We start from the raw sequence: 13,029 nt of genomic DNA, 5'->3' as shown, positions 1-13,029 counted from the left end.
TGTTTTTGGGGTTGTTTTTTAAAAACAGCACTATTCATTTTTTGAAAAACACTCAATGTTGTTTGGATTAGTTGTTTTTCAAAAACAGAGTGTTTTTGAAAAACAAGCGTGTATGGATTCACTGTTTTTGAAAAACAACATTTAATTTTTTTTAGGGCTGTGTTCGAAATACTGAGTGCCATTTGCACTTAAACAATTATCAATTTTTTAATACATAGACGAGACATAAGTGTACAATTTATTGGGCCTACTATCTGAACAAATAATGACAGGAGATGTTCTACTGGTGCTGATAATAGTACATCATATCGGCTATTGCTCTCCTACTTTCATTCCATTCAGCAATTCCTGCAGCCGACATATCTGGTCCTTGTGCTGCTGGCATTGGGTTGAAGGGGTTTATGTTATCTGCCAATGCTATATCTGCTTCTTCTTCGGCAAAATATGCATCATTTGGAACATACTCGCGCATGAAGTTGTGCAAGGCCATACAAGCCAGGACAATATTATTTTGCGTAGCCATCATGTAATTCTGCATAGGGCCCTTAAGTATTGGAAATCGTTTCTTCAAGACGCCAAACGTACGTTCTATAATGTTTCTTAACGATGCATGACGTTTGTTGAAAAGTATCCTCACTGCCCGCTCTTGCGCGGTTCCCCGTGCACCTTTAAATGGAGCCATAAATCCTGTCATATTCTGGTAAGCTGCGTCCACCGCATAATACTTCCCTGGCATAATGAAATTATATTTATATAAACTTTGAAGACGCATTGCGGAAAGGAATTATGTGATTTAATCTGGACTAACCTGCTGGTGGCCACGGAAATGCACAATTAGGATCTTGTATGACTTCTTGTAAGATTCTAGAATCATGTGCGCTACCCTCCCACCCTACCCTGACATAAGTAAATCTCATGTTGTGATCACACACGGCTAGAACGTTTTGTGATAAGCTACCATGCCGGTTCCGGTAACGTTCCCTGTCTTCGGCTGTACACCAGGCCGAAACATGTGTTCCGTCAATCGCTCCAACGCAATCCTAATAAAAAAAAAAATTCTAGACATAAGTTGGTCACAGCTGTTAGACAAAATGAAATAGTAATTTGACATAGTAGCTCATAACCTTAAACCAGGGCCAAAACAAAGCACTGTTCTGTATTCTTGGATGGGTTGTGTGATAATCTACCGGTCGGACCAGGTCGCGTCCCAATCGAACGAGAGATCTAAGGCAGCGTCGTAGATGGCGGTCCGTTGTCTCGGGAGAATGTTGGAATCTCTCGGCAAGCACCCTATGTCGCTCATTATGGCTCAAACACAGCAGGCATATAGCAACGGACTCATGAATCCCCACCCGTTGTGTCGGGTGGGGCACCCAATAGCCCCTCTGAACCAACAAGTCACACAATTGGAGGAAAAGGGGAGCTTCCATTCGAAGGTTGTCGAATATTCTGTCTCGATGGCCGTTTATCAGCTCGATAACATATTGAGGACCTGACTGTGCACTATCTCGAATTCTTCGCCGCTGGCCCGAGTTGATGTACGGGTCGAATAAGGCCAATCCAGCAAGAATAAAGGCAGCGAAGGCCAACATGAGCTCCTCGTCGTCCGAGTCATCAGATGAGTTCCCACCATTCACATAACCATCATACTCCATTTCGTTCAATCTGTGCGACTGCGTTGGACGTGAATCTGAAAAAAAAAAAGGAAAACAGAGATATCATTCAAAGCCAATCTTAATTTGCCAAAACAGAGTAGGAAATATAAAATTCAACATATACATGGACCAAAATTGAACAAAAACCTATTGGCCAACAAATTTATAGCCAAGAGGATAAGTTCTTGGTTTGTAAGACAAGAGGATTGGTTTGTAAGCCAAGAGGATAAGTTCTTGAAATATATAGGCTATTCGATTGGTTTGTAAGACAATACGATAAGTTCTTGAAATAGCCTAGAGCCTTCGCCAACCAATTTATAGCCAACAAGTTGAGGAATCCAGTAGAAGTTTTGCATCGTACTTCATAAAAAGAATCTTACATCTTCTTCAAGCAAGTCACGTATTCTTGAAAGAATTGTCCAAGTAAGACATATTCTTCAAAATAGTTGTTGAAGTAAGTCATATTCCCTACTTAATACTTGCTCTAAAAATGATCATCATACCTAAAAGCACCTATTTTCCTTCCAAAAGTTGCTTTTTTCTTGTCCCTTACTTCAATTTTGAATAAGTCTTTGTTGAAATGGACTTTTGTTGAAATGGACATCCATTTCAGCGGATGTTGAGATAAGTCTTTGAAATGGACATCCATTTCAGCGGATGTTGAAATTGATCTGCCAATTAGTTGTTGAAAGACTTTTGTTGAATAAGTCTTTGTTGAAATGGACATCCATTTCAGCGGATGTTGAGAGGAATTTCAGGCCAAGATAGATAGATCATCTTTGTTAAAGTAAGTAAGGAATTTTCTTTATTCTTTATTAAGATAGATCATCTTTATTCTTTATTCTTTATTCTATCTTTGTTAAGATAGATAGATAGATAGATTATTCTTTATTCGAAAATTCAGGCCAAGTAAGGAATTTTGTCCCTTACTTGAATTACTTCATATAATTCTTGAAGTAAGTCGCACAATTGAGCTGCGTGGATGAAATTAGACATATTCTTGAAATAAGTGACACATATTCTTTACTATATAAACTGTACGCCAAGTAAGGAACGTTATCCGTTACATCTTTCTTATTATCCAACTCTTACAATTTTTCTGAACCTACTATTCCTGACATTCCAACAACAAACATAGCAATAAGTAAGGAAAAAACTGCCCTACGTATTCCTGACATTCCAACAACCTGCATGGATGAAACTATCACTCTTAATAAGTATCACTCGAAACAGACATAGCAATAGCCCAACCAGTACATTTCCTAAAAAAAAAAATGCGATCCAACAACAGTCATATCACCATGATTTGTTATATCCAACCTAATAGAAACGAACACAAACCAGTTTTAAATGAAACAAAAAAAAATCTTCAATCCGCAAACCAATTCTTAAACAAAGGCATCATGAATTTAATTACTCAACATTCATCCGCAACACAACAACTCAACAAACCAGTATTCATCCGCAAATTCAAATATACAAACCACAACACTCAGAAAGGATAAAGTCCAAGTTCCGGTAGCAAATGCTACACCTAACAGATCTCAAATACAAACAAACATTAGGCAACAACTCAAGTTTCAAATAAATGCTCCTGATGAACAACGAAAGCACCTAAAAGGGGGGTGGGGGAGGGGGCTCCTGAGAGTCAGGGGGGAAACAGCCTTTTAGCTTCATCCAAGTGATGCGGTCGGCGTCACTTGCAGCTAAATTCCAAACATCCAGCTCTTGTTTATCCTTCAATATCTCAGCTGCCTTGTATTTGGCCATGAAATTGACGTTCTCAATAAGTTTAAGTTGATCCATGGCAATTTCATAGTCGGTTTTCTTCGATGGATCGCGGCCAGAACGATTCTTGTCCGGAGAACTAACTGAGGCACTCGTGCTGGAGCTCTTCTTCCGACTAACCAGTGACTCGATGCTTTCACAGACCCTGAGATATCTATCGGTCACTGAGCCAGAAGCGGTGGACATGGGACTACAGCCAGAGCCATCACCCGACTTCCGCTTTCCTTTCCCCCCCTTTCCTTTCGCTTCTTTTGGCCCCCGTACCTCAATTTCAGCTTCCTCGTCCCTGCTGGACCTTGATCCCTTTCCCCGTGCAAGCCGGGCAGTAGTCTCCATTTCTCGCTCATCGGCTGAAGTACGGAGCTCGTTCTCGAAGCCAGAACTGAAGTCTCCCGTCGCTCCTTGGTTGACGAAGACTTCCTCAAGCAAATGGTAGACGGTGCAGTCATTCCGAAATTTGCCGTATTTTGGGTTGACCTGACAAAACAAATTCAGCCAAAACAGGATTTAATGGAATATTACACGTATGAAATGACAAAACAGTTTATATAAAAAAAAAGGCACAGAAAATGTGGATACCTGCTCCATCGCGGCCCATTGGCTATCATCCATAAGCCATGTAAACTTCTGGCTATCCCAACCCATTCCCGTTCCGCGCCTCTTAAAGGAAATGTACAGCTTGGTCTCCCCGCGCAATGCATAGTACTTGCCCCTTATACTATCCTCAGTAAACGAGGTGCCGTACTGCCCGTTTAACCGGCGCTGAATTTCGGGAACCACGTAGGAACTAATATTGTCCCTAATTTCACCCTGTCTATGCATCTCAACAAGGTGGTTGGCAAACTGGATTTCGTGCTGCCTAGAGTAATTACAACGCTCCTTCTCTGGATGGCGCCTTTGTTTTCTCATCTTAATAAGCCATACACAAATCCAGTTGAAAAAAACAGATTGTAAGCAGCTTTTTAGAAAGGAAAACAGATTGTATTGCATAAGCGGCTAAATTTTATTTAAAGCCATTTAACACTTATGTGGATAACCCAAATCTGTCGGCCATTAAATACACTTCTTCTATAACCAAAAAATCATGAGGATGTAATGAGGATCAAGCCAAATCATGTATTGTAATGAGGATCAAACCAAATCTGTTAACAAAATGTAAAAAATCTAGAACTAAAAGTTAAATTGAGCACTCATCCAACATAACACTAGCAAATCAGCACTGTTCTGTATTTTGGTAATGTGAAGTTTCGCTTTAGTTCGTAAGCTCCTTAACTCTGTTTTATTCCAATTTAAAACTTCAAAGTTCTTTTCCTTCCACATTATCCATATAAAGAGCACCCAAATCCAAAAATGCACATATAACTCTTTCCCACATAAAGTCAAGCCAAGAAAGAAGACTGTTCCAGTTCAAGACAAAAGTGATCTCAAAAAACAGGTGCTGAAAGCTTCTTCTAATAGTAGACAGGATGTAAATTAATAGTTCTTTTTTTCAGAAATTTAGACCAGTTGACACATGCATTTTTCTTCTCCGAAATGCCACCACTGTCCAACCAAATGGAAAGAGCTTTCCAGGACAAGTAGAGTACTATTTCTGGTAGAGGAAGTTTTCCATATTTGTTCCTCATATATTGATTGAAACACATTGGACGATAGCTTATGGCTTAACAGTACATATACTACACATCAATATTAACATCCTGTCAGTGTTACTTTGAACAATGGAAATAGTCCCTATCATGTCCTCCTCACAGCAAGGCTCTGTTCTTAGCATGGACAGCCAATATTAACATCCTTTCGCTTTAGCAAATCAGCACTGTTCTGTATTTTGGTTATGACAAAAACGAACTAAATAACAAATGCTACCATGCATAGTGAAATCCGACAATAATATTCAAGGCAATGAGGTAAAAATGTTCGATTTTGCTGTTTCGTGGGACAGGGAAGAAGGTCCAACTTTAGAAGAGTCAGCCCCCTAACATATTATGACTAAAATGGTGTTTCAGACACATAATAATGGAAAAAAAAGTACAGGAGGTACAATGGTACCTTGTAGTAGTTAGAAAGGCACTGCCGAATATCGTTTTCCGCCCAATCAGACCTGGTTCCAAGAGATTTCTGGATCCCAATCGGCTTCAATGCTGTGTCAACAACAAGGATCGTCAACTACTAGACAACCATACTATAGAATGCACTGAACAAAGGGGAAATTGGCAAATATACCTTTGGCAGCACGGCGGGTAACAGGGGGCATGAAATCCTAGCCAGCGGCAATATAGAGCGATAAACCACCCTGTATAAGCAAATGGAGAGCAAGGAGAAGTTAGAATGCTTTATAAATTCAGTTGCTTTTGGGAAATCAAACTGCCCTAAAATTTGACTCTCGACATCTCATCGCGCAAGTTTGAAGTAATAAAATAGCTACATAAATATTTGGAACATGTAGCAACAGCCGTCGAATATTCTGTCCAGGTTTCAATCAAGAGAAAATATTATGCGACAACCGAAAGTTTCAGAAGTAAGCAAATTATAGACAACTAAGGAACTCAAATTGAGTTAACTTTCCACATCCACAAAAGAGAAAAAGAAAGTGCTAATTGAATCATCAAAGAGGGAAAAATGGTAAGCTTTTTGAAGTAGAGATCAATCTGGATACTATTCTTCTTGATTTAGTTAGAGTTATGAGTGCAATCAGATCAGTTGTCCTTAACTTGTTGAGTGCACACACAGATGACAAGAAATTGAAGAATAAAGATGAGTTCTCTACAATCACATATATACTGCTCCTGCAGATTCTCCTGAGATTAATCTAACAGGTACACAAAAAAGTGATGCAATACCACCAATATCAATCATACCTCCTATCAAAAAATTGATAGAGAATGTTGACATGACAAACAGAAGGTACCTGATGCCAAAAACAACACCTACCAAGCATCTTTACTAAGAAGAATAATAGGAAAGGTCTAAGCGTACTGAAATGGTGATTGTTGATGACTACAGCCAGTTCAGTCTAACAAAAAAGCGGTTTACAGGGTGATAATGAGACAGGTTACATGTTGGATTAAGAGGTACAATGCTCCCTTTGAACTTCTAAATCTTTGTAATCCTACATGACTTCGCATAAGTTTTACAATTTACTTGTAATCTAATAGATGAAAATGGACATTAGAGCATCTTAAGCCAAACCCAAGACTGTAACGTAAGCTTTAATTTGCATTCAGAAGAGAAAGTGAACATTTCTAGACCAAACTTAATTAAAAGTAAACACCACAAACAATTTATTGGGATTTGCTGCATGTCAAACTAGTTAGGCATTCATTGCAAGCACGACCTTCTGCAGCTAAAAATTGGTACTTTGAAGTATTCATTAATAGCTTTCTATGGAAAAATTTACATGAAATTGGTACAAGGCCGAGCTAACCACAATCACATCATATAATTTACAGTTTGGACAAGACCAGGATTTCACCTCGAAAGTTATCCAGAGAGAAAATAAGTGATATAATCTGAACGATTCTCTATTTTGGAAGGGGATAAACAAATCAAGCAATTTCCAGGATTTGTCCATTCGGTAATAAAGGTATATAATCTGAACGATTCTCAATATGATAGATTGAGTACTGGTAGGAAGTAAATCAAATTCAAAAACAATGGACTTGGTGCTGTTCCTTCCATTATTGAAATCTCAGACCAATACCAAGACCAGGACAAAGTACAGGACAAGAAAACTTTAAAAAGAGCTCCCCATCTGATATGGGAAATCGCTCCGACACAGAAAGCATGATACAGAGCTAACAAGCTCCCCTTCCCCTTCCCCCGTTTTTCACAATTCTTCGGACAAATGCATCAATTCGACTGACTATGAGAACCAGTAAAACAAGCAGAATGTAATTTACTGCGTACCATCTTAAATTAGCATCCAAGATTTCCAGGAAGGCCTGAATATAATGGATTTTACTTCAGTTATTACATACAGAAAATGATATAATCATAGGGGCGAAGGATTTGATATCTTTGTTGCTGACCTAAAGATTTCAGACACCCAACAGACTCATGTTCGTGTGATAAGCTTCCCCAAGGTCAAAACGCAACACTCCCACCCTGGTTTACCTCATATAATCAGCCCTGGAAAAGGTAAAATAAGCAGGGAAATCAGAGCTTACCTTATTCGACCTGCACAGCGAAGATGCTCTACCGTCGGTTGCTTTTTGGAGCTGAAGACCCGCCGTGGTTAAGTGTCTCAATCGTAGGAAAAGGGCTGTGATCGCGGCGTAAATGGGCTCAGATTCACGTCATTGGTTGCAGATCCGGTGAAATTTTGCAGATCTTGAATCCACTATGGTTTGCTTGTTTTTTTCAAGAGAAGCGGCTAGAATGTTTGCTTGTTTGGGAAAGTGATATGAGGGTTGAATGGGTGTCAACTGTCAACGATAGATGCAGTCCGAGAACAAGTCTTTTGGCAATTTTTGTCAAAACGACGTAGTTTTGTCATTTTTTAACTGTAGACTTTATTGTAACCAAAATACAATTAGTGGTTGTTTTTGAAAGACAAAAACAGTTTTAGCAAAAATTGACAATCCAAACGGACCATTCAAATTTTTGTAAACTTGTCAAGCCCATAAATGTGGCTCCGCAGTTGGGATTAACTTCGGAGTTTGGACTGCCTATTAGCTCAAGCACTGGCGTCTGCACATGAGATTTTAACCAAACTAAAGTCCCTTCATATTCTGTAGTCTAGTTCAAGAAAATACTAGCCAAAGTCAAGTTTCATAGCAGGCCTGACATCTTTGCTTGATATTCTGTAGTCTAGTTCAAGAAAATTCTTTGCAAACTAACCAGATTATTGAGAGTAATGCTCTTGTTCTTTGAGTGATCAACAGGAGGATAAACGATGATTCTATTTAGGATCAGTCCTTTTGTTCCTTCTCTACTTAAACATTTTTTAGACAAATTAATAGTTGGGTTAGAAACACTTTACCACCCTAAACTTCAAAAATATGCATTTTGCTTTATACTTTTGATTTTGGCAAATCCATATACATATTTTTCTTTCCAAATAACCCCCAGTCTTCTTATTTTCTCAATGGTAATTAACTTTTAGCTTGTTGCATTTTCTCATTAGATATTCATCAAAATATTCTACTACGACGTGATGTAATATTGGACAGTAGTTTAATTAAGTTATTGTGTAGATTTATGTATAATTTTGCATTGGTTTAGATAGGACTCCACTCGCATCCTGCCCCCGCTTTATATACAATGTATTATAGGACTAATATGTATGTATATATTGTAATTTAAAATTAACAAAATAGCATTCTGGTGTGATAAAAATGTGCCTTTTCTTGGCAATTTTTAATGTTGCACATTGTTATTGGTGTTATATGTATATTTTAAAAAATTATGTCAAAATAAAAAATAGTTGTGGTCACAATGAGAGCACCCACAGGGTAGTGGAAGAAGGCGGGGATAAGGCGGTAGTTAGGAGAGTTTTTTTTTTTTATTTAATTTATACTGTAATCTAATATCATAACATGTAACAGCAAAATATTATGGTGAATACATAACAGGAAAATACAATATAAAAGTTGACTATTCAGATTTTAGGAAACTTGGGGATAATTTGGAAAGAAAAGAGGCACATAGGCTAGTCAAAATTAAACTACAAAACATAATTCATTTGGGGGTATAATGTTATATTTTTGAAATACAGGGTAGTAAACTATTACCGTCCCATAGGTTCAAGGGGAAAAAGTGTTATTAATACTTTCTATGGAGAAATCCTTTCTAGAGTAATTCAGTACGGTCATTACTGCTGCACTTGAGTTGAATCTGATCTTCAAGGTGATTTGAGCATATTAGATGGCTACCTTTACTGGTGGTCACAATAAAGTATTTGGAAGAAGAAATTTCACAAATCTTTCAATAAACAACAAATAAAGGAAAACCACCTGATTGCTGACAAAATTTGTGAAGCTGTAAGATCAATGGTTCAACCACTTAAAGAAGTGACCTATGAGCTGAAAATTTGTCAAACTAGATGTCATTCTCATGTGGGCATGGTCCATTTTGCCTGTATTTATATCGAATTTGTTTGTTAGTGTTGTCGGTGCTGAAGCATTACAGTGATTCTTTCCAAAATGGAAAAGACAAAATAAATTCTTTGTTTAGTCTACCAATATCCACACACATTAATCTACGTGACACGCAGAATCATAAACCACTATCAACCCTATTTTAATCATTCCTTCAAAAAAAAAAAAAAAAGCCCTATTTTAATCAGAAAAGGCAAAGAAAGAGTTGAATGGTAAGCAGATGAAAAACTCACCAAATCCTTATCCAGAGGCAATAGTATCAAGAAAGTCTCTTTTTTCCTTCTCTATTAGATTACTATAAAATTGAGTTGTTCAGGAAAATGACAGCTACAGATAATGTAAAAGTTGAAAGCCACCAAAATATTAGGTCACAATTTTGATTATGCGAACCAAGAAAAGAGGACAAAAATTTTCCACTAGCTAACTGACAACAAGCTTACCAATTCTGACCAGCAATCTTAAATTTAATGATCAGCAACATTGTGCAAGTCCATTGAATTTGGACAACAGTTTGTGAATTATGTATGGCTCCGTTTCTTGAACGATTGTTTCCTAAAGTCAAGTCCAAAAAGGGTGCTAATCACTGTGGAAGACTTAAAAAATCCTGAAATGAGAACTACTAATAGAAAACATGGAAAGCCAACCACGTCATGTTTCAGAGCATCAAAGAGATTGTGTGGATGCTATTCTCATCCAGACACTCAACTTGTGGATCTAGAAAATTGCCAGGTAAATAATCCAATCCCTAAGTTGTATATTGTCTTGTAATATTTCATCTGGATCCAGAAGAATAAGAAGACACAGAACGAATTATTTTGTTGTTGTTCAAAAGCTAGTGCAGCATTAACAGGGACCAGCAAGGCAGCAGTCGGAATACTGTCATCTTTTACAAGCTGTGGTGAAATTTTAAGTATACGAAACTGAGCAAGCCAGTGAACATCCATCTAGAAAGAAGAAACAGATCCGGGATATGGAGAAGCAACAAGCAGAAAGATGTCGCCGCGTGGTGCTAGTTGCATACCCACTGCAAGGGCACTTGAATCCACTGCTTGATCTGGCCAACATCCTTCATTCCAGGGGTTTCTCAATCACAATTGTGCACCCCAAATTCAACTTTCCCAATCCTGCCAACCATCCTGATTTTCAATTTGTGCCGATTTCAGATGGTATATCGAGCTGGGATGTCTCGCCTTCCAATCTTGTAGGTTTAGCATCTGCTATCAACACAAATTGTAGAGAACCTTTCAGGGAATGCTTAAGTCAAATGATGCAGCAGCAGCAGCAGGAGGAGAAACAACATGATCAGGTTGTGTGCATCATCTATGATTTTCTCATGCATTTTGCAGAAACAGTGGCGAATCAAATGAGTCTTCCTAGCATCATTTTTAGGACCAGCAATGCTGCTGCAATGCTTGCTTTGTGCAATCTTCCCAGGCTTAAAGCAGAGGGCTTTAACTGCTTGCAAGGTATGCAACACCTAAAAAGTTTCTCAAAGCTATCGGGGATTCCAATGTAGTACTAAAAGTAAACACATTATGCTACATAGATCTGTATGCATATAATAATGTTATATCACTAGTCTATATTATGTCTTACATTTGATATGATCTTTTCTTAGGCCTAGCCTCCAGATGAATGAATTCATCAAAGTTAATAGCAGCTTTTTCTTGATAAATTCTATTTATAAGATGCATTATTGAATCAGAATAAGACTAATCTTTATCACAGATTCTACATCGAACGAGTTGGTTCCAGGACTTCATCCTTTAAGGTTCAAGGATCTACCAACTGCCAGCATGGGTAACTTAGAGAATTTATTACAACTGGTTGCAGTTGTATGCAACATAAGAACTTCTAGTGCCATCATTCTGAACACCGTGGACTGCCTTGAGTATTCCTCATTGAGACAGCTTCAGGAGCATTACAGTGTTCCACTTTTCACATTAGGCCCTTTGCACAAGATGGCTCTTGCAAAACCAATAAATTTAGTCATCAAGGATGACAACACCTGCATTGAATGGCTTGAAAAGAAGGCTCCAAACTCAGTGATTTATGTAAGCTTGGGAAGCATCGCGAGAATGGATCAGAATGAATTAACAGAGATGGCATGGGGTCTAGCTAACAGTGATCAACCGTTCCTCTGGGTTATCCGGCCTGGCTTAGGTGGTGGATCAGATGCACATTTGCCCGAGGGTTTTCAAGAGCTTACTGGTAACAGAGGCTGCATAGTGAAATGGGCACCCCAAAAGGATGTCTTAGCACACCCTGCTGTTGGGGGATTTTGGAGCCACTGTGGCTGGAATTCGGCTTTGGAAAGTATAAGCGAAGGAGTACCAATGATATGCAAGCCATATTTTGTCGACCAAACGGTGAATGCAAGATACCTGACTCGTGAATGGGGCATAGGCATAGAACTGGATGAAGTGGTGCAGAGAACAAATGTTGCAAAAGCTATAAGAAGACTCCTAGTTGAAGAAGAAGGCTCAAGAATGAGGCAGAAAGTGATTGCTCTCAAGGACCAGATCAAGGATTGCATCAAGGATGGTGGTTCTTCTTACAATTCTTTGAACAAGTTAGTGCAGTTCATATCATCCTTCTGATTTTCATATCAGGGCAGTGGTATCTAATAAAGATTTAAGCCTACATTACATTTCTTGATGGAATGGGGATTTTCATCGGTTTGACATGGAGCCAACATTTTACAGATTTATATTTTGGATTAGAATCTGTACTGCACATGGATGGCATAAGATGCCAAAATAAATTACTGATTTGAATCTGTTTCAAACTCCCTCCTTGAGCTTGCTAAACAATTTGTGCTGGACTATTTCGAGCAATTTTTGATAAACTTCTGTCTTGTTATCAAAATATAAAATTAAATTGATAAATATAAAACTGAATATTGAATAGCAAGATAATTGTCGCATCATTAGTATGTCAACCGGTGCTTAACCTATAACAGAGATTTAAGAAATCAAAAATGAAAACGAACGTTAGACCTTGAAGTTTCAAAAATGAATGCCTCAGTTTTTCCAAAATTTAGAGACCAAAATTTTCATCGACTTGAGTATTCAATCTTTTTTTTTTTTGGGCACTGTCCATACTATTATTTAGGAGATAACAACTCCTTCATCTCACCAATAAATTAGGCTGATCAATTCCCATAATCTTTTAATTTTATTTACCAGTTTATGTAAAATTTATAAGGAAAATTAAATGTATAATGCGGATTTCAACATCTTTAAGGTAATTAAAATATTGAATTGTTTTGCTGATTTAAACCATAACTTTGTGTCTTTAAAATGAAAAATGCTACATTTAAGCTCATATTTAGATCAGATTTATAACTACTTTTTACTTGCACCGTCAAGTCATAAAATTTGAGTTCACTAAATTGTTGAAAATCTTGAACCTTATAAGCGATTTATAGTTTTGAAAACATTTTTTAACTCATGGTGGTAATTGAAATCGAATCCGCTCAAAATTTTTCA

The 13,029-nt window shown here is 37.8% G+C and overlaps 3 protein-coding genes across 7 annotated transcripts; 1 reads left to right on the top strand and 2 right to left on the bottom strand.

The window, feature by feature from the left end:
• Window positions 1-181: 181 nt before the first annotated feature.
• Window positions 182-884, bottom strand: LOC113736102 (uncharacterized). The gene is made up of 2 exons (XM_027263037.2): window positions 809-884; window positions 182-729 (listed from the first exon to the last, which is right to left on the bottom strand). The coding sequence occupies exon 2, from the start codon at window positions 692-694 to the stop codon at window positions 281-283; it is 414 nt and encodes a 137-aa protein (XP_027118838.1). The 5' UTR covers window positions 695-729; window positions 809-884; the 3' UTR covers window positions 182-280.
• A 2,156-nt stretch (window positions 885-3,040) lies between these two features.
• On the bottom strand, window positions 3,041-8,004 carry LOC113734878 (uncharacterized). Of its 3 annotated transcripts, XM_072082235.1 has the most exons (7): window positions 7,607-8,004; window positions 7,469-7,544; window positions 7,347-7,381; window positions 5,664-5,733; window positions 5,490-5,581; window positions 4,023-4,352; window positions 3,041-3,920 (listed from the first exon to the last, which is right to left on the bottom strand). In XM_072082235.1, the coding sequence occupies exons 4-7, from the start codon at window positions 5,692-5,694 to the stop codon at window positions 3,270-3,272; spliced, it is 1,104 nt and encodes a 367-aa protein (XP_071938336.1). In that variant the 5' UTR covers window positions 5,695-5,733; window positions 7,347-7,381; window positions 7,469-7,544; window positions 7,607-8,004; the 3' UTR covers window positions 3,041-3,269. The 3 variants fall into 3 exon arrangements, with proteins under 3 accessions (XP_071938336.1, XP_071938335.1, XP_027117440.1); XM_072082234.1 differs by lacking the exon at window positions 7,347-7,381; XM_027261639.2 differs by lacking the exons at window positions 7,347-7,381; window positions 7,469-7,544 and having other exon boundaries at window positions 7,607-8,003.
• Window positions 8,005-10,035: 2,031 nt separating this feature from the next.
• Window positions 10,036-12,330, top strand: LOC113734589 (UDP-glucose iridoid glucosyltransferase). 3 transcript variants are annotated; one of them, XM_072082233.1, is made up of 3 exons: window positions 10,036-10,267; window positions 10,702-11,004; window positions 11,267-12,330. In XM_072082233.1, the coding sequence occupies exons 1-3, from the start codon at window positions 10,189-10,191 to the stop codon at window positions 12,136-12,138; spliced, it is 1,254 nt and encodes a 417-aa protein (XP_071938334.1). In that variant the 5' UTR covers window positions 10,036-10,188; the 3' UTR covers window positions 12,139-12,330. The 3 variants fall into 3 exon arrangements, with proteins under 3 accessions (XP_071938334.1, XP_027116990.1, XP_071938333.1); XM_027261189.2 differs by having other exon boundaries at window positions 10,108-10,267; window positions 10,371-11,004; XM_072082232.1 differs by having other exon boundaries at window positions 10,113-10,267; window positions 10,389-11,004.
• The last annotated feature ends 699 nt before the right edge of the window (window positions 12,331-13,029 follow it).

This window comes from Coffea arabica, chromosome 3c (genome assembly GCF_036785885.1).
Source record: "Coffea arabica cultivar ET-39 chromosome 3c, Coffea Arabica ET-39 HiFi, whole genome shotgun sequence".
NCBI classification, from domain to species: Eukaryota; Viridiplantae; Streptophyta; class Magnoliopsida; order Gentianales; family Rubiaceae; genus Coffea; species Coffea arabica.
This window is presented reverse-complemented; position numbering and strand designations above follow the sequence as displayed.

Bases quoted from the DNA above. Each gene is read 5' to 3' on its own strand.
- LOC113734589 (XM_027261189.2), top strand. From the start codon at position 10,509: ATGGAGAAGCAACAAGCAGAAAGATGTCGCCGCGTGGTGCTAGTTGCA. The intron at 11,005-11,266 runs GTATGCAACACC...TCTTTATCACAG, and splicing joins GGGCTTTAACTGCTTGCAAG to ATTCTACATCGAACGAGTTG.
- LOC113734878 (XM_072082235.1), bottom strand. From the start codon at position 5,694: ATGCCCCCTGTTACCCGCCGTGCTGCCAAAG. The intron at 5,582-5,663 runs GTATATTTGCCA...TTGTTGACACAG, and splicing joins TACCCGCCGTGCTGCCAAAG to CATTGAAGCCGATTGGGATC. The intron at 4,353-5,489 runs GTACCATTGTAC...TGGCTTATTAAG, and splicing joins GCCTTTCTAACTACTACAAG to ATGAGAAAACAAAGGCGCCA.
- LOC113736102 (XM_027263037.2), bottom strand. From the start codon at position 694: ATGACAGGATTTATGGCTCCATTTAAAGGTGCACGGGGAACCGCGCAA.